The 21955-nt window shown below is 35.5% G+C and overlaps 1 protein-coding gene across 1 annotated transcript; it reads left to right on the forward strand.

Annotated features, from left to right (window-relative positions):
• The first annotated feature begins 793 nt into the window (after positions 1-793).
• Positions 794-14696, forward strand: LOC114539390 (CUB and sushi domain-containing protein 3-like). The gene is made up of 13 exons (XM_028560016.1): positions 794-923; positions 1977-2147; positions 2622-2795; positions 3423-3590; positions 5708-5881; positions 6316-6483; positions 9883-10053; positions 10361-10534; positions 11693-11854; positions 12135-12305; positions 12551-12724; positions 13080-13253; positions 14527-14696. The coding sequence occupies exons 1-13, from the start codon at positions 794-796 to the stop codon at positions 14694-14696; spliced, it is 2181 nt and encodes a 726-aa protein (XP_028415817.1).
• Positions 14697-21955: the final 7259 nt, after the last annotated feature.

The following is a 21955-nucleotide window of genomic DNA, read 5'->3' on the forward strand; positions in this document are numbered from 1 at the left end:
GTCTGCATCGTTCTCTTCAAAGCTTTAGATTGTTTTCAGAATTGATTAATGTTCTTTTTACGTTTCAACCAATACTGATGTATATATAGGACTGAAAAAATATTACCGAAATAAAGACGCTTGATTTATTTGAAAATTGTCGCTACAAACTTGTTTTCTACATCAACCCACCTTAAGTTGATCGATTTCATGCAGTTACTTCTATATTATATAATAGGTTATGGATATAGCAGCAAATTGCAGTTTTGAAACACGTCCATAATGGGACATTTTTAAAATAGTCCTAGCTTGATTGCCATCTTGCTAAAGCTTGCTCCTGTTGTTAGTGAATGAAGATTAGCTCCGGAAGCCATTTTCATATTGCTTTTTTACTCATAGCCTGAAGCACGCTAATTTTTACGGTCTCTCAGTTCGAATCTAAGTCTATAAATGAAGTGTGAAAACAATTGCATGGAATTGTTTGAAATTGCGCAAAAAACAGCACATTTATGTTTGCACTTTTCATGCAAAAAATGAAATTTATGTTTCATGCAAAGATTTTGATAAAACGGTTATATGTCATTTTAAAAAAATCGTGAAATTGTTTTTACGCACTCCCAAAGTTAGGCTTGGAAAATACAAAGACAATTTTTCAGTGCAACTTTGGCTTTCGCAGGGTAATGGTGTTGGGATATCGCGATAGTTATCAATTTAATATCATGATTCAATTTTAAAACCAATATATTTATGAATCAAATACAATCTTTCCGACAAAGGTTCATGCCCACCTTTGGGAAAAATCATTAACGGTGTGATGAACAGCACAGATCAAACACATGGCTCGACCGTTCAGTTCTGGTGCCGTGATGGTTACCAGTTAATTGGCGCATCGAGAGCTAGTTGTGATGATGGGAAATGGACAGAAACCTTATCTCGGTGTTTGGGTTCGTAAAAACTCATATTTTGCTATTTTTTATTCATTGCATGTGTTTCCCTGAGCTTCCTAAATCGAAATTTAAAGTGGAGTAATGTTATAACATAAATATTATAACAGTAACACTCTATCACAACAATGATATCGCATTAAGAAACCGAGGAACGAAGCTTCGGTGCAACCTTTTAAAAAATTACCTACGATAGATTTGTGCATGCATATACATTCCAAAATTTATACACGCATGTAGCAGGATCATCATTATCGTCTTATGTAGCGCAAATATTATTTCGGAAAATTATTTCAACAACTTTCCCTTTTAATTTTAAAATTGATATTATTAATACTGCTTTAAAATATAAAACCATAGAAACTCCGTAAAGATTAAACATATTAGTATATCATAATATTATCGTTATTAGTAAAAATAATAATATGTCAATGTAGTCTATATTGATATAAATTTTTGTCTTTGTTCTATATTAGGATATTAGTTGTGGTTCAAGTAGCCGATTGTAAATTACCTTGAAAAGTGAGATTTGCAATTGTATTATGTAAAAACAAAAGTCAAATAAAGTTTTCATAATTAAGAAATAGAAAACATTTTCCGTTTTCTTCGAAAAAACGTGGAAAAACTTGCCCTAGCGGCTCGTTTTCCCACTGATAATTTCTCGTTCTCCCAAACTCCCACGCGTGTTGTTATATAACTGTATAGAAACACAGGAAAAAATGCTTTCTATTTCTTTTGTAATATAACTAAAAAAAAAGATTTTGTACAAATATTGCAATTCGATTCAATTACAAATTCTCACTACTTTACTTCGCTTGTCAAGTTCGGCGGCAAAATTCCTGTGTTTCTATACAGTTATAGAAACACGCTTCTCGACCAATCAGCACGCGCGTACTATAAATGTTTTATTATAATAATAGTTATAATAATATTATTTTTTGACAATTACATTTTTCAAAATGTTTACTCTTTACGGAGTTTGTATTTTATATTTCATTAAAATACTCAGTCGTTCCCGTAATTTAATACTGCTTTTATTCTCATGATATATAGCGATTTGCAGGAGCATTCTATCAATTGAAAGCGGTCAGGTAATCGGAAATGGAAACGTGGAAGGGGATCAAGTGAGATTTGTTTGTGATCGGAACTACGTTCTAGTGGGCGAAGAATTTTTAAGATGTACAAACACTGGAAACTGGAGTGCTTCAAAACCAATTTGTAAAGGTGAACTAGGCTAAAGAAACTATATACATATTAAAGACCGCAGGTGCAGACTACTGGACAAAATTAGTCCTGCTATACTAAATATTCTCCAGAAATAATGAATTATAGACTAATGCATAGGTTGAATACGCCACTTAACCGTTATTGGTAATGACAAAAGGTCTTCCCGCTATGTAATCTCTCTTATACTAACTATGGCGGGCATTGCAGTGTCATTTTTTCGGGCTAAATTATAAATTTACCGGCCCGCTAATCTAAGCCAATCAGAAGAATGACTAAAGTGTTAACCCACTGCATAATTTTTTATACAAAAATTGCCCTTTAAAGTTAATAAAATACAGTATGAATTCAGAGTCAGGCCAAAAACACATTATGTCCGCGAACATAAACTCTATATTGTTATATTCTATACTTTATGTGCGTTTAAAGTTTTACGCACTCTTTACATAGCGTTATTTTTTCTCCATTTTACAGAGACGTGTTCTGATCCGAATGAAAATACTAATGCAAGAGTGATAGGAGATAAATTCCATGACGGAAAACAGGTAGAATTCGTGTGCCCTCAAGACCAAATTCTTGTTCCTGAAGCATCGAGAAAATTGACATGTCAGCGTGGAGAATGGAATGGAGTATTTCCATCATGTAAAGGTTAGTTAAATTAATCGGCGTGCTTTCTGTTAAATTTCTATAGCGTATGTCGAGATTTTTCTTCCCAACACTGTTCGTTTATCCCGCGCATTCCATAACCCTGTTTCGTGAGATGTTGCCTGTCCGAAGCTGACTCGTTCAAAAGCTTATAAAGGGGAAAAACTACGTCCTAATCTCGTCGCAATGATTTTACTGGATAATGGATTCATTAAATAAATTAAAATAAGGTATTTCTTTTGTAATCTTGTAAATTAATTTTGTAATTCTTGTGTATGGTGAAAATAAATGAATAAGATGAATATAACTATGATAAGATTCTACCCCCGCACTTACCTGCTATTAATATTCAGTAAACTGCAGCTTAAATGCTTTAACTATGTAGCTAAGTTATATATAGTTGGGTTTGATTTTCAATCCAAAGTAACCATTCGGCAAAGTTTATTTGCAATTTTAAATGACGTAGCGAACGATCTTTCATTTAGATTTCATTGTAATCCGCTTCCTCCGACCGTTCTTTCACTTTTTCTCTTTTAGCTAATAATAAGTTACTGACAAAACTGCATGGTTGAGCTGACCACATGTAAGTTTGCATTATATGTGTTAATTTTTAATATATTTCGCACATAGCATCATGTCCATCACTGGGAAGAATCATTAACGGAGTAAAAAATGGCACAGATAAAACATATGGTTCAGTCGTCCAATTTACGTGCCTTGATGGTTATAAGCTAATTGGCGCATCTGAAGCAAGATGTGTTGATGGAGAGTGGACAGAAACTTTACCGCAGTGTTTAGGTTTGTATTTTAGATATAGCTATTTCTATTCGTTTTACTGATCTGATATTTCTATTCGTTCTAATTTGCCATTCCTCCAGCAGCATTCCTTTTGGCTAATTTTCACGGCAGATCTATTAAGTACTGGCGTACTACTTCCAGTTTTGCAGGAATGAACGCTGCTTATTCTTTAGGCCCGTTTACACTTTCCATTGAGGTGAACGAGTGAATTATAGTTACGGATGTTCAAATGAATGCTCTTATACATCAGAGCATTCGTAATAACTATTTCCCTATCAGGGAAGTAGTTATACGGCTTAACTGTACATATAATTCATATATTCTTATACATACAGCATTGGAGCAGTATATACTGCAGCTTGGTAGCGCGGTGGCATACGAAAAAGCACGATTTTACAATTTGGATTACATGTTTTGCTGTTATATATTGCTAACACTGGGCAAAAGGACATCAACTGTTCCCGGCTTGAATTTGAAGTGTGTAGTGTATTAAGGCCCTTTGAATCTCTAGAATGTATCATCCTGCAGGGCCTTTTTAAAGAATTTTTTAGTGGGGGGGGGGGGCGAAATGACAAAAGGGACTTTGTATTTTTTTAAATAATTTTTTTGCACTTACTTGCCTCTTCGGAAGTTTGTTTCGTTTTCTGCACTTCGCTTAGAAGCGTAAAGGCCGACACAGACCGGACGCGAAGCGGCAACGCGGCGCAAATTTTCAGTTTTCAGAAGCATATAAATTAAATTCTGGGATCAAAATTTGGAATCTATGGACGCTAGACCAATCAAAATTTATTATTTTAATGCAATCTACAAGTTAAAATTTATTTGCTTTTGAAAAATATAAAACGTTGAAAATTCGCGCCGCGTTGCCAATTCGCGTCCTGTCTGTGTGGGCCTTAAAGGAGCAGTGTCACCGCGTGCGCATCTTTTCTGCCGGTCAACCCATGATAGTATAACTCTATCATATATATCATAACTTTATCAAATCTACCTACAGGTTGGCTTGTGAAATTCATCTACATACAATACATGTGTATTTGCCCACCTTCACATCCTTATGTTCTTTTTCCCTCAAAGCATCCTCAGATTGCAGTAGTTAGTTACTGGAGTTAGCACTGCTCAGTCTAAAGCCTTGTGCTTGGCCACGTGTTCTACTGCGCTTGTCGCGGTTATCGCGCTCTCTCTCTGTGTTTTGTGGCGTATCCTACAGTAAAACCACATTAAGAATTTGAATCTTGTATGAAAGAAAAAAAACTTGGTTATATCGTAGATTTATAGGCAGACATACCCGGTTCTTGCAAGGTTTCTTGCTCGTACCACATTGACACTCTGCCGTGCACTCGACGTTGTTTCCTTTACAAGGACATCCACGACTCCCACTCGCTTTTCTTTTGATGCTGCAAGAACTCTTGCAATCGCAACGACTTGTCTATACGCGTAATGAAATACAGTTAACAGTACACTGATTACAGCTATGTATATTATATGCAAAAATGTAAATATATGTAAACTTTTACTCACCATGTTGAAGAGAGTATGAGTTCACTGTTCACTCATAACAATGGTGCCGATTATCTCCGATCGCTTTTCCGACAATTTCCGACACAATTTTTGTTATGCGCAGAAAAGATGCGCACGCGGTGACACTGCTCCTTTAAGGCATTCTTGAAACAGTATTTTCACTGTTTCCGGCCATTTTCACGTAAATAGACTACATTCTTACTGTAAATGTTTTTTTTTTAAAATTAAAATTCATTTAACATGAAAAGAATATAAACAAACAAACTCAACAAGGCGTTTCTGTAAGGGAAATTACAAAGGTCATCAAGAAAAAATTTGCTTTCACATGTTTCTTAACTTTTTATTGCTTTGTAAAAGGAAAATATCTCATTCACTGGGGAGGCGAAAAACCGTCAGTGGGGGGGGGGGCTGAGTGACGGGATGGGGGGGCGAACGCCCCCCAGTTATATAGTTAAAAAAGGCCCTGTCATCCTGGACTAATCCTCAGGTTTGCTACACCACTGAACCGTATAAAAGGCTAATTTCGTTAACTGTAATAAGAAATAGGTCTTTTCTCACAAAGATTATTCTCCCTGTGTTCTGACCATCTTCCTCCACAGGAACTTGTTCTGATCCGAATGAAAGTACGAATGCAAGGGTGACGGAAAATGAATTCTATAACGGAAAGCAGGTAGAATTCGTGTGCCCTCAAGACCATATTCTTGTTCCTGAAGCATCGAGAAAATTGACATGTCAGCGTGGAAAATGGAATGGAGTATTCCCAACATGTAAAGGTTAGAATCTCTTACATCTCGTTAATTAAAATAATAAAGGTGCTTTATGTTAAATTTCGATTGCGTATGTCGAGATTCTTCCTTCCAATACTGTTCGTTTACGCTGTGCATTTCATGATCTTGTTTCGTAAGATGTTGGATATCGGAAGATATCTGACTCGTTCGAAAGCTTTTATACGGTGGAAAGTCAAAGAAGACTATTTCCTCTTTATCTTTTTTAATAATCGCACCGTATAATAGACTTATTACATACTTTCACCTTTTTTGCGTACCAATAAAAAGTTACAGCTATCGAATTGATAGAATTGACCACATATCAGTAATGTAAGTGAAACTGAAAGTGCAATGGAAATATTGTTACGATTTTTACGTCTTTTTACAAATACCGTCTTTTTACAAACGCCTTATCCATGTTTAAAATATTTTTCACATAGCATCATGCCCATCACTGGGAAGAATCGTTAACGGAGTAATAAGTGGTACAGATAAAACACATGGTTCAGCCGTGCAATTTGCGTGCCTTGATGGTTATGAGCTGATTGGCGCATCTAAAGCAAGATGTGTTGATGGAGGGTGGACCGAGAATTTACCGCAGTGCTTAGGTTTGTGTTGTAGATCATGATATTTAACAATTATTTAATGGTTTCCGTGTTTGGATGGCCTGATCCAAACACGCGGGAATGTTGCGAGAGTTAAAAGGCGAGCCAAAGATGAGTTTTTCTTAACTCGAGCAACATTCCCAAGTGTTTGGATCAGATCATCCAAACACGGAAGACATTAAGTAATTGTTTTATAAAATAACAAACCATAATAAATTTGTTTTTAAATTCCCGCGAAACTTCCGTGTTTGGATAGCCTGATCCAAACACGTGCTTCAACAAATCAGAAAACGCGTTATATACATGTTATTTAATAATTCTATATTCTTGTTTTAAAGGGTATTGGCAATAAATTTTTTTATTCTTGCTATCAGTTATATTCGACCTCCTGATTATGAATATGTGATTATTTTTTACCCAAACTGTTTTGTTCTCGAGTTATTTCATGATTAATATTCAATTCGTCCGCCATCTTGGACCGATTTTCAAAAAAATTATCTTTTGGTAACTTGACCCTTGTGACGTCAGGTGCAGGGGAGATCAAAACAACAAATATATTTTATACGCGCAAGTCGCGATGTCGTAGTTCTTGTAAGGGATTTCGCGCTTTTCAATCACTTAAATGAAAAATAGCCATGATAAACAAGTAGAAGAGGTATTGCCCTATCAATTTGAAACCGAACCAGGTTTGAAGCGAAGCAATATCATTGCGTAGAGTGACTCAGATGATAGTCAATCGTCTGATGAGGAAGTCGACCATGCGTTTTGGGCTAAAAATGCTTGTGTTTGGAGAGTCTGAATGCTATTGAATCATTACGTTGGCACGAAAAAACGTTGGAATACGATTTTCGGTAAACCGTATCCGTGATGATTGGTTCTTGCTAAAGACTTGCAACATTTGATGATCATGAAACTGCATGTTAATAGCAACAATCAACTTGAAAGAGTTAGTTACAATATCTAAATCTTTTAGTCTTACAATTGACGAAAACGTGATTTGGAAAAGGTCATATTGATGAAATTTATAAACAGTTTTACTGGTGACATCCTGAAATAGCGCTCTAACGCAAATAGGAATAAAGATATATAAGATACAGCTAGCAGCTAGAGTGCATCAAGTGTCAATTGAGCCACATTTTCCCCATTTTACTCCGTCTAGGATGGCATCGTTGAGCGATAAACTGCAAAAACTACAAAATAGTGCTGCATGGCCATGGGTTATAACAATCTCATCTAACTCTGTTTTTGCTTATTGTGGAACAGTTTGCCTGAATCTTTAAAATTATCTTCATTGCTTTCTATTTAGCGTTAGTTTTGACTCCCACACAGCAACCTGATAGATGCCTCATATGAGTCATGTTCTTTGCATGTTTACATAGGGCCAAGTATCCAGTTGTATAACTTAATTTGTAGCGTATATACTGAAAAATGCTGTGCCTACAAGATGCACAAACAATAAAATTTCAGACAGTCTAGTAGAGTACCAAAATAATAAATTTGTATGTTTGTTGCGCATTAAATGACAACATGAACAAGCCCTGTGGAGGCTAATATTGTCATCTGATCTGGGTTGACCAAGTTGAAAATGTTGACACTTTAAATATATGTAGCTGATATGCTAATGTTCCTTGATGATGCCGGCTAAAATTTCGACTTCAATTCAACACTAGCGAAATAAATAGACGTTTAGTGAATAGTGAGAAAATATACATTGGTTTCCTGATCGTCGTGTGCGTAGAGATCAGTATACGAAATGTACAAATTAGACGAGCCGGCGTAATTGACATAGTAACAGCTATAATGATAATCAGCACTTTTACGACGGCGAAATAAACGTGTTTATTTTAAATTTACCATTAATACGTAGAGTAAGGTAGTAGCGCTTAGTTTTCTATCCAATTGAAAGAAAAAAATTGGTTTATCTGTTGGTTTCTGGTCAAAGTCATCTTAGAATGCGCTTGCACGCATACTATTGTAAATCTGCTCCCCTGCACCTGACGTCACAAATTTATTTTCGCATATATTAGCATATGAGTTTTTTTTCAAGATGGCGGATGGCTGTCAAATGCTTTCGGATATATCTAAGCAAATAAACGCACTGGACAAGTAAAAATAGGAAATTAAGTATTCCATAGATATGCTTAATTGATCGCAAGAATAAAAAAATTTATTGCCAATACCCTTTAATCTGTCATTCCTTCAGGAGCATTCGTTTTGCCTTTTAAACGTACTGCCTTAGTTTTGCAAACATGAACGCTGCTCATAGGCGTACGGGCTATAGGAGGAATAAAGCCATTTTATTGGGCATGCAATTATAGATTTTGGAAAGCGTTGGGATGGCGGTTGGTCGTCGCCTGGTCTCTGGCGACCATTCATGCATCCTGCTTTAAGACTGTAGTATGTACTATAAATGATTGTTCTATAACTTCTTCAATTTCCGCTTTCTTCGGCTTCACATTTTTGCTAGGACGAAGGACTGAAGTTCTTACTCCAGATACATATGCAGCTCACTGGAAACTCTACCGGATGTTTACATAATAACATCCTGATGTTCGAATCGAATATTTAATCTGTTCTCGATCACAACGAAATGGGCAATCCTGGGTGTGGGTTGGGATTGTTACTGGGTTTAGTTGATTTGATGTCAGTTTTTATACACAAAGCTCATCTTCCATCTGAGAAAAAATAAAAGCGTAAAACAAGAATGTTGCTCAGATTTTATTAACCCCCCCCCCTAACAGAAGCTCCCGTGACGCTGGTTTCTCTCTTTTAAATTTTCACCGGGAAATGGACCACTTGCATAATAGACCAACTTCAGATCTAGGTGACAAGCAGGAAATATATCACAACAGCTAAAAAGAACATACCAAAATTAGTAAAATTGCCAAGTTTGGTTGCAAACTGTAAAGTAGTACGGAAGATATAGCTATGCGAAGTTGCCAATTTTGTATACTTTTTTACTACGGCTGGAAGCGTGTAACTAATTTAGTTACACGCGTCCGGCGGTAATACAGAAGTATACAAAATTCGCCAACTTCGCATGGCTATATCTGCGGCACTTTACAATATTTCACAGCAAAACTTGGCAATTTTACTAAGTTTTGTATGCTCTTTTAGGAAATTCCCTTTTTGTCACCTGAATCAAAAGTTGGTCTATTATGCAAGTGGTCCATTGAGACTGAAATAGCCTCGTCAATAATGCGCAATATAAATTTATAGTGCAGCCATTGAAAGATATTTGAACAAATATGCAAATTTCACGGCAATCTGCATACGCTATTTTTGCCCTTTCTGGCCATGTTAATTTTCTTTCATGTTTTAAAATAAAGTTTTTTCACATTCATCATTCTTTACAATTTTAATTGCAAAATTTAAAAATTTTTAACATCTCGTTACTTTTAGCGATTTGCGGGAGAATTTTGTCATTTGAAAATGGTCTGGTAATCGGAGGTGGAAACCTTGAAGGGGATCAAATAAGATTTGCTTGTGATGAAACTTACGTCCTTGTAGGCGAGGAAATTTTAAAATGTACAAGTAGTGGAACCTGGAATGCCTCTGAACCGATCTGTGAAGGTACACTATATATATATATATATATATAGCTGCTATAGAAAGGACCTTTGATAGCTAGTGGAAAACAATTTTCACACAGGGTGCTTATTAAGGTCACTAATCAGAAAACTTCTTAAATGAGACGATTATACAGGTACATTAGAGATATCAAACTAGTCTATATCTATTATATAGACATCGCATATAAAGATTTCATTCGGTATTACATGAGGCAGCAAGTGTGGTTAGGTTAATATGACTGTATGACAGTGCACACGCATCCTTTTTTATTTTAAAAAAACTTGTATATCTTCTGGATTTTCCGAAGAAACGTGCTCAGATCCGAACGAAGAAACTAACGCGAGAGTGGTAGGAACCGAATTCTTCGATGGGAAAGAGGTAGAATTTGTTTGTCCTCCTGACGTTAGTCTTGTTCCTGAAGCATCACGAAAATTGACATGTGAAAATGGAGTGTGGAATGGAGAAATTCCAACATGTAGAAGTAAGTATTTACATGTACAGGGGTTGTTTTCTCCGAGAAAAAGGGGCGTATATTGGGTGTGGACGACTGGAGCCGTTCGGTATGGCTTTTTAGGTGATTGAAAAGTTCCTTCCATTTCGGCAATATCGTGATAAAAAAACATAATTATATATAATTTAACACGAGATCTTGTCTCGTTCGTATCGAGAAATCCCCCGTGCATTGTACACTATCTATCACCACATATCCTATATCACTTAACTTTTTACTTGAAAAAAAGACATCTAAAGCAATTTTATTTTAAAGGGGTACGACAAGGAAAATTATCTTTGTCTATTTTGAAAGAACGTCATGATTATGTACAAAATTCGTTTACGGATTTTTGTTAACTTATTACTTCTAAAGATATTCTCGAATGAAATAATCTTCCATCCGCCATTTTGGATATGCATATTCTTGCTCTGATATGCGTTACGTGTAAGCTGGGTGAAAATTCGTTCTGTAACTTCAAATTAACGATCGGGCGAAGTGATAGTTCCATTGTATTACAAACGCACGTATCTCAAATTATAGCGTTTGAATTGTAAGAGTTCTAAACTAAAGCGTAAGCATGTAATTGTTATTTTTTAAGCGTTAACCCTACTTTTAACGTCACGTAATCAGATCTCATTATAAAACAAGATGGCGGATGTATCTCGATATTCGATGTTTTTGATCGCCAATATCTTGCGAAGTAAATATATAAAGTAAGATAAACAAATAAATAAAGGAAGATAAACAAATTTTGTAAAAAGGCTCCATACGATGTGCACAAATAATTTTTATTGCCATATCCCTTTAATTTTTACCATATTGCTTTGTATATTTGTGATTATTTGTCAAATGTTTACCTATCTGAACTATGTACAAAAAAGTCTTGATTTTTTGACCAAAGGGCTTCCCCAGGTGAGGGAATAATATAAAGTTCGAAAATCGTAGAAGCAAGAATTAACTTCTTATCTTCAATTTTATATAGCTTGGGACGGGAGTAATTTTGATCCATCATTACATCCTCTTTGCATCTAAAAGGCGGAAGGAAAAAGTTCTTAAAAGCGCATAACACGACTTTCATTTCGTATATTTCGATTCAAGATAATGCCAAGTTATTTTATTAATTCGTTTTCATACTATTATTTGTAGCATCGTGTGAGGAGTTATTATTGCCTAATGGTCTAATACAAGGCGATCGTGAACACGGGTTTTCAGTACAGTTCATATGCAACGGTGGTTATCAGCTAATTGGCGCATCAACAGCTACATGCAATAATGGAAGGTGGTCAGAAGAAATTCCCAGCTGCTTAGGTTTGTGACAGTGTTTATAGAGAGTGTTCATTTAACTATGTTTTCGTAAATTAAATTTTCTTAATACAAAAAAAATAATAACTAAGTATTATAGTTTCAGGGCATACATCACGTAAATGAAATTATTGCAGAAAGCCTTTTGAGCGTGTGTAATTCAATTAAGAATATAGCTAAAAAAGAAATATCATGTGCAGTTAAATAATGATTAAAGTGACCTGATGTATTAGAAATGACAGATATGACCACTTCAAGACAATTGTGTTGTGAACCTCATTCACAGCTACATGCAGTAAAATTTCAAGTATTGCCAATGGACGCGTGATTGGAAAGGGGACGGTTGAAGGAGATGAAATAGCATTCGTTTGTGATCCAAACTTTATAATAGTTGGGGAGAAAGTTTTAAAGTGTACAAACGCTGGAAGCTGGAATGCTTCATATCCCAAGTGCGAAAGTAAGCAATTCAGAGACAACATCCATTCGTGCATGTTTACCTGCATGTATACTAGTAATAAATGTGCAGTACATGGCAATTCTATGAGGAAAGATGAAAAGTATACAGTCCGTGCGATGCAGACTTCTAATTGCAAGGCCAGTAGATTGAAAAGACTGAAAATGAGTGGTCATATAAATGATTTTAAATTATTTTAATAAGGTGCAAATTTGTTATATTGAATTGGGTGTCTTATTTTTCTATAGGATCATGCCCTGATCCCTCAAAAGATACAAATGCAAAAGTGATTGGTAGCCGATTTTACAACGGAGAAGAAGTAGAATTTGAATGTCCAGTGGACGGAGTTTTAACTCCAGAAAAATCTCGCAAATTGACTTGTAAAAGAGGAAGTTGGAGCGGAATAATTCCATCGTGTAAAGGTAGGAATATTTTAATCACTACATCATAAAATCTAAACGAAATTAAATTAAACATCGAAATATGTCAACAACAAAAAAATGGGGACCATGCAGTTCCTGGTGTTTTAAAGGGGGAGTTTCTTTGAGCCTGCATTATAGAATTTTGAGAATATTTTTGAATATTATTTAATTTTTTAATTTTTTTTTTCTCCCCTCTCACATTTTGATATTATTTTATGATATCTAAAGTTCAATGTTCCCGTGAGCTGCTCGGATGAGCTACCTATAACTCTTGAAATACCTTTAATTAAAGCCACTTTAATTACCTAATGATTTCTATTTTTGAACCCATTTCTGCACTGATTTTCATATGTAGCATCATGCCCACCACTGAAGAGAATACCGACAAATGGTTATGCGAATAATACTGAAAGTCGATCACATGGTTCATCAATTCAGTTCGGATGCAATAACGGCTATAAACTGATCGGTCCAGCTAGTATAAACTGTTATGAAGGAAAATGGTCAAACATGCCACCAAAGTGTTTAGGTTGGTATTTTGGTCTTTTTTCATTTTCATCATCCATTAATGCTGTCTTGTTATGTAGCAACGAAAACTCAGCTACTCAGTCTATTGACTAAAAAAGGCAACTAAGGTCAAAATGTCCGCCAATATAAAAAGTTGCGCAAACGTCGACAAGCTTGCCGACAAGATAGGTTCTACTTTATAGGCACAAACGGACAACGTTGTGTAAGATGCAAAATTCATATATTTTAAAGACCTCGTAAGTTTTTTTTATTTGACAAAGTAACAAGTAGCTATTTGAGCAGGTTTCTTCATCATGTGAGCGCGTAGCGGGAGTTCCGTGCAACTTAAACAAAAGTAAACCGATTGGCAATTTCTGATTGACGTCACGTCCGGTAACTTTAAAGGCTAATGAATCCAGAATCCTTCAAGACAAAAATTTTCCATAACAAAATGTATTGCAAAGTTTTTCAAACTACCGCAAACTTTTTATATACAAAATCCGCAACCGGTATAGGCACTTTAATGCTCTAACTGCATTTTAACTCTGCATGCCATTTTCACTAAATAGCTAACCACACAGTACGTTAGCTCCACCAGTTGGATCTTACATGTTCTTGGGGGCTGTTTAATAGTTTTGAACGATGTTGATGTTTTCAAACTTGTTATATTTTCATGATTCAATTTTACTTAAGAGGAAAAAAATTTCGCCAAAAAGAAATTCAATTTTTACCAAAATACACTATCCAATATAAGTACGTTCGCCATGTTTCCCATATGAAACTCTTTAGAAACTCTTCATAACGCGTGAAATAGAAAATCGTATACAAGTAAACGATTTTTTCGTATATAAACGAATTTTTAAGCACAAAGATGCAGCGAAATGTTAATATCGCTATAATCGCAATAATCGAAATGTTATGAAACAAACTTTACTACCATTCAGGTTCTTTGTCATTTTCTGCAATGGAAATTAGATATTTTCTTCCACTGTATCATATTATTAAGATAAAATGTCTGAATCTTACACCTTTCGCCTGAAATTTCAGCCTTAAAAGTCAAGTTAATGTCATTCGGGATTTTAAAGTGCTCGAAGAATCGAAACAGATCTACTACCAGCCTTTACAAACTTAAATTTCAGTCTGGTCTTAAAATAATCTGACACGTCATAAACACAGCCTAGGCTGAAACTTGCAATTCAGTGAAAATTTTAGCCCGGTTTGCTTCTGAAAAGACACCACGTATTCATCCCCTAAGTCTACTTAAGTTTGGATTGCAAGTTTGACAATGTCTACAGCCGGGGAAAGATTCTCAACACTAGAAAAATCAATTGATGAATATATTATTGACCAGAAAAACAAAAACACTCGTGCTAAAACCGACCGAGTCGTAAAGATGCTTGTTGAGTTTTTGAGACAGAGAGACGAACTGTCTGAAATCCCGAAGAACTGCAAGTCGAAGAACTAAACAACTGTCTCTATGAGTTCATTTTGAGGTGAAGAATACGAACCATCGAGCCTTCGGGGCTTCCTATCGGGTTTTCATCGCTTTTGAAAGAGCACAAGAATATACTGCGAATATATAGATATTGCATTTGAAAAGACACGAAAAATCGATGTCTTCAAGCTAGAAGTAAACAACTCAAGAAATAACGAATGACGAGAAAAACATTCTTATGAAAAGAATCTTCTTGCACTGTCAAATATATTTTGACAGTCGAAGAAAATTCTATAAAATAATACACTTTGGCTATTCAACTTGCTGCATTTTGATCTGCGAGGTTGCGACGAGCACAGGGAAATGTGTTTAAGGAGATGTTAAACTGATGAGAGCAGCGGATGGAACCGAGTATTTGGAATACTTGGAGCGCCAGACAAAAACTCGAACTGGTGCAGAACACGTAACATAAGACCTGTCAAACCAAAAACGTATTGCCGTAAAAGACCAGACGCTACGAATAATCCCGAACGGCCTTTCTACCTTGGAATTAATCTTATTATAAATCCTTCATCTGGTAAAAGCTGGTTCAAAACAAATGCTATGGCAGTTAAAAAACTCTTAGCTTGATGAGGAATATGGACTCGTCAGATGAAGACAGTCCCTCTTTTTATTTTGATTGAAATTACGCTTATGTATTATTTTCTTTCCGTTTTTGAAATCTTAAGCTCGTTAATATCCGTGGTATTTAATACTTATATATAATTCACCGAAGATTGAAATTTTAACGCTATTGTATTCATTCTTAAAAGTTGCAATTTTAAACGTTTTCCGATGTAGCGAGTGATCTTTACAATTACCAAGAATAAAATTCAATAAAAATGTTTTGTAGTGTTTTTGAAAAACCTCGGTATGTATTAAATAAACAAATTTAGTAATGGAAACGCGTACGAAAATACCATACGTCACCACCTCCGATTAAGAAATCTCTATTTATTTAATCACAGTTATGATTTAATCTTTCTACTGTGCGTAAATTTCTACTGAATAATAGTAATATACATTTTTTCATGTTAAAATGTCGAAATGCGACTCACAAAACTATTTTCGTTTTCAGCTTTTTGCAGGAAAATTTCACATATTAAAAACGGCCAGGTACTTGGAGATGGTTCACTGGAAGGGGACGAAATAAGTTTTGTTTGTGATCAACACTATGTGTTGGTTGGAGAAAAAGCTCTACAATGTACCTACAGTAGAAAATGGAACGCCTCAGAACCACACTGTATAGGTAATTATTTTCGCATTTTAACGGTTTCCAGAAAAGTTTGAAAAATTTGTTCCCACTAATAGTTCAATTTATCTGCATGTTCACTGTGAACTAGCTCTGACGTTTAGCACTGAAATTCACATGATAGCTTTTCTCGGTTCGCTTTTGTGTATCGCAAGAGAATAAAAATTCGAAATGCCTACAAACCACTTCTTCAATTTCTTAAAGTGCCTATATCACTTGTGGGATCTTTACGGATTTGAATAGAGCTTGAAAAATTAGTTTATAAGTTCTACAACCCTTTTTGATATAATTAAATAGTTTCGAAAATACGTCGGTTGGGGGGACTGGGACTCAGGAATGATTTGCAAACACGCCGTCTTTTATAATGTAAACATGAAGAGTTTCACTGGCGATATAGTTTGCGCTTTTCAAGAAAAAAATGCGGGAACGGTGCGTTGTGTATGGCTGTAGCAACTGGGCGAGTTTTTCTCAAAATATTTTGCGTTATTGGAAGATCGAAGTAAAATTACAATTGATTATATTATTTTTGACAAGAACTCGGTTCCTGAGTCCCAGGCCCCCGAGCACGACGGAAATTTAGGCAAATCGTCATGTTTAGATGTAAATATTTCCGAAACTATTTAACTATATCAAAAAGGGTTGTAGAACTTATAAACTAATTTTTCAAGCTCTATTCAAATCCGTAAAGATCCCACAAGTGATATAGGCACTTTAAGTAACTGACTCAACTGACTAAGCTATTCTAAGAGGTTTCGTCTATTTTCGAAAGACTTGTCGAATAAACAGTTTATAAAGACTTTCAGGAGTATTATATGAATATGAAGGTTGAATATACTGTAAGTTGAAAAAGGTATAAGGGAACTATTAACATGCTTTAAAATTAATTCCTTTCGAAAATCTTTTCATGCAGTCGCAGCGTCGTGGTCGAGGTGGGGAGGATGGACAGATTGCACAGTTTCGTGTGACAATGGAATTCAAACCCGCCAAAGAACATGCATTGGGACAAATGCAGTTTTAAATGATGACACGCTATGCCGTGGAAAATCAATAGAATCTCGGTCATGTGCAAACTGGAAATGTCCAGGTGAGAAATAATTGTAATACTTATAGTTGTAATTCCTTAAGACAACTGATAAATTAGAGTAAATGAGTTGCTTGATATTTTTCGGTACACTTCTATTGCCGCGACTGTAACCTTCCATGTGAATTTCAAGAACAGAAGGATAACATACGGGCAGCATTTTACATATCACTAAATTATTAATTTAGATTGTAATAAAATCTGCACAACTGGGAGGCTGAATAGTGCTTGTGATGCTTGCATTTGTGACGATAACACACTAACTGGAGTGGTCAAGGATAACACAGGCGTTCTCTTGGATAATGCAACCATCGCTTTGGCCGAATTTCCTTTTAGAATATTGGCAAAAACGAGTATTTCTGGAAAATTTGAATTGAAAGGATTCTGTATCTCAGAAGATAACATCGTAGTGAACAGACAGAGTTATCTACCACAAACAATTAGAACAACAAAAATAAACCCCACAACAGCAGTCGTGACCGTGATTTTGAAAAAAATTGGTAAGAGCTGAGAAATATTTTCTATAAACATGCGTGCTTTGAAAAATTTGTGCTTGAAAACATATATGACATTTATATATAAGGAAAGAATTTTTTTTAAACGCCTATCTTCCAAACTTTTTAGTTTTTCCAGAAATAACATCTCACCCTGAAGGTAAACTACGGCTAGAAGGTCAACCTATGACACTGTGCTGTGAAGGAAAATCCAGTACAAAGGCAAAATTTGAATGGTATGTCCTCCTTTTCAACCGCAATTCCCAATCATACAGAATGTCAATATAAATTTAGCATTTGCATAATTGCAAAGGGTATTATTGAAAATTCTGGCCTCTGATTGGTCGACCGACCTCAGATTATTACGGGATAACCTTTGATAATCAAGCGGATTTTGCATAATGGCGGTTGTTTTTTCGAAGTGAAAAAATTAAATATGCTATTATAACGAAAATACTGAACCTGAAAGCACAAAGAAATGAAAAAAATTTGGCCTAAAATTATGTAGGTAAAAACTACTTTGTAAAACGCTTTTATTTTTTTAATTTATTTGACGAGGTATAGATGAATCTTTTTATGATTTTATCCCGCATTTGCTCTAAAGATGCAGCTTACATGTTTATTTCAATTATAATGGTATTTGATATGTCGTTTTGCAATGACAAGACATAACCAACTTTGAAAAGCTATCACACTATCACTTTTAGTAAAAAAAGAGTTTTGCATGAAAGTGTAAAATAAATTACTGTGAAGTTTCATAAAACGAATGTCACTTCGTGAAGCTTTTAAAGTCGACTGCAATCACTGCATAAACAAATAAATAATTATACGTCAACTGCATCCTTGCAGCAAACACGGAATGAAAACAGACTGCATAGCCATCCAGTCTTCTCTTGTTAAAATCTTGCGCATGAAATCTATTTATATGATAAGAGCTATCATTCTAAAATCATCATTTTTTTAACACTTCTAACCCCAATTGTTCATTCAAAGTTCAAAATATTTCATCGGAGTAAGTAGAAAATCTATATTAACCGGGGATGCCAAACAACCCCACGCCTAAAATTAGAGAAGGAGTAGCGAAAGAATTTGAACAAAGCTAATTTCGTATAATTCTATAGGATGATTAATGATCGCGGAGCCGATGAATACCAACATGATGAATTACGAAGCAGTAAATTGATTATACCTCATGTATTTAAGAATATGAGCGGGGAAATAAAGTGCCGAGTTTATGATGATCATGGAGCAGAATTTTCGGATCCTGCCGATATTATTGTTTTTAGTAAGTATATAAATTATTAGGTCGTCAGCGTATTGCGAATTGTCTTATGGCTGGGAAACAAAAGTAGCTATGAACCATCTCCAATTCGCTTTAGATTAATTTCCTGGATTGATTTAAGTTATCCAAATTAATTGACCTATTCTGGGATGATATGTTATTTACTCGTAGAGAAACAGAGATTATTGTGCCATATCGACCGATTACTCTTAGTAGGATTAATTATTAGGAGGATTAATAGGATTATGTGAATAAAATACTAGTTTTTCGAGCATGCTTGATATCTCTATAATCTTGATTAAACTACATTAAATACGCCCTTTCATTTTACGATGCCCAGCAACGTTTTAATTTTTTATACCAATTTTCCCTTGCTTTCGTCTAGAATTGTTGCATGTAAATTAACGTTCGGCCATTTTTAAAAACCTTCTAATAAAAAAAGTATATTTACCAGATGCTACCGATGATAGCTGCGATCCGACACCATCGAAACGTATGGTTACACTGCCACCGGGCTGTACAGACAAAGAAACAAACTTGAATAGCATTGATGTGGCAAATGCCTAAAAAGAAATGCGTAGCACGAGGTTTAAAACGTTTGAACGATTGCAAAGAAAATTTTTGTTGTCAAGCATTGCTACAAAAAAGATTAAAGTCAATTGTTTCCGGCATTCGTTTGACATGAAAAGAGTAACAAAATGTGGTTGCGGCGATTGTGTCGTGAGGCAAACTGTTGTTAAAGGAGTGGCAAGAGGTGGTCCAGAAAATACACCTTTTAAATATGGGTATATTTATCACGGAGAAAAATATTTAACTCGTACTGGAAGGAAAGGTGATTTCTCATTTAAAGTTCCTGGACACTTTTCCCGCTTCGTTGTGACCTTTAAGGATAAGCGTGGTTATAACAATTTTCAGGAACTAACAAAAGTAATTCCGTTGGTCCCTGGTCGCGAAACATTTATAGAGGTCCGAATGAAACCTCTGCCGAAGCCTATCATAGTTGATGCGAAGAAGGGCTTTGAAATCCCTTTGGGAAACTCGGGAAACACTCAAAGATCAAGTGATCCAGAGAATGATGGTGAGAATAGCGATACACAATCAGGACCTGCTGTAGCGTTTTCAGTACCACCACAAGGTCTTATGACAGAAGATGGGGAGACTTACAACGGAACGGTTAAAGTTGAAGTAAGTTTTGTTGATCCACGAAACGAGACAGATGTAGAGGAAGCCGATGGAGACTTTACCACAGTGGACGAAGAAGGAGAGCAACAACAACTGGAAACTTTTGGGGTGGTAAAAATGGACTTTAAAGATGACAACAATAATCGTTTGCAACCCAATGGTAATATTGATATTTTGCTTGATATAAATAAGTATAACATTACTGAAAAAGAAGTAGAAAAAATAAAACTCTGGTACATGGATGAGAAGACCGGAAGATGGCGTATTATGGATACTGCCTTTAAAAAGCCCCAAAAACAAAGCGTTCAAAGAGATCAGATATAACATTATATTCTGCAAGTATCGACCCTCAAGTATACAAGGAATTAAAGGTAATAAACTTAGATGAGCTGGCTGACACATGTCTTTTCAGAGTTAAAGTGGTAGACGATGATGAGGAAGATGATTCCCAGCTAGTCGATATTACAGTATATGCTACGCAGGGCATCTTAAAAAGATATCAAAAAAATCTAATTCAAATAAATAAAGCATATTGTTATCGAACATTTTGTACTCAGGACCATGCAATAATACGAGGTACTACCATGAAAAGAGAGTATCTGTTTCCAAGCGATACAGGGATACATGACGATGTGAAAGAAAGACATGGCATAGAATTTCCAGATTCCGATTTAGATCGTTCTAACTATCAAATTACAATGAATCGTTTAACGAATCCACTGAGCAGTGAACCTTCACCTTTTTACAGTGATTTATTCTCGTGTCAAAATAGCCCAGATGAAGATGAGTACAGTTTCACTTTTTTGATTCCTGCACGCGAAACAGTTGAGGAAAATAGAGATTTTGGTGAAAATTGGTATCCGGGAAATGCTATTGAGGCTAACGTATGTTACGTGAAAATTGCAGTTGAGAATATTCACGAATGCCCCGATAAAACGGCATCATTTATTGTCGAAAGCGTGAGTGGAGATAACAACAATCGAGAAGGATACGTCACGATTTCCATGACAGAAACAAAACCTGCCGAATGTGCTGAATACAAATGTCCTCAAAATTCTGGGCATGATCTTGCTGTCCTTGTAAAATCCTTGTCTCCAGGATTGTTTACAAAAGATAAAGAAGCAACGAGAAAAATTTTGAATGATTACGGTGGTGTTATCTACGACAATGGAGTGTTTGCACTGAAACCGGGATATTATCTCAGAGATTTGACAATCGGAATACTTCACAGTGATGGAAAAGTGATCACAGATACCGAGGAGGACAAAGAAGAGAAAAAGAATAGATGCATGAACGAAGCTACGGCCGGAGTTCGATTTACATGTGCCATTTATTAAGCCGGGGTGGATCGTAATTAGTTTTTTTTAAATAAGTCATTTTAGCACTTATATGTAGTGACCCGTGCATTTTATTTTCATTATCATCGATTTACTTAATGATACGTAACAGAAAACTATTTTAAGATGAGCTGCTGTAATTGATTATCGACCTATATAACCATCATTATGAAATAAAAACTTTATTATCAAAGCACAGCAGTAATACGGGTGGGGGGGGGAGTAAATACCTCGGAATACAATTTAGGACTTGGGCCTGCGAAGAAAGATGCAGATAGATACATCTAAAAACCACCTATAGTGACAAATGTTCACTTTACTCCTTGATTTATTGCTGAAGAATTAATATCGATTTGTGTTTAAGAGGTCACGATCCATCTCAGAGAACCGGCGTATTCCTCTCTTTAGTGTCTTGTATTTATCTACACAAGTCGGTACTAGCACTGGTCTACTAATACACATATTTAAGCAGTCGCGTACGAAAATAGAACACACTAGTTGCATGTCCCCCATTTATCAAAAAAATAAGTTTGAAGCAAAACAGGTTTTTTAAACTTGTTGAAAACTTTACCCGTGTGGTGCAGCACAACATTGCTGGCAATTTTTGAATGGTATCACAGTA

This window comes from Dendronephthya gigantea, unplaced genomic scaffold (genome assembly GCF_004324835.1).
Source record: "Dendronephthya gigantea isolate DGI-Jeju-01 unplaced genomic scaffold, DenGig_1.0 000201F, whole genome shotgun sequence".
Classification (NCBI taxonomy): domain Eukaryota; kingdom Metazoa; phylum Cnidaria; class Anthozoa; order Malacalcyonacea; family Nephtheidae; genus Dendronephthya; species Dendronephthya gigantea.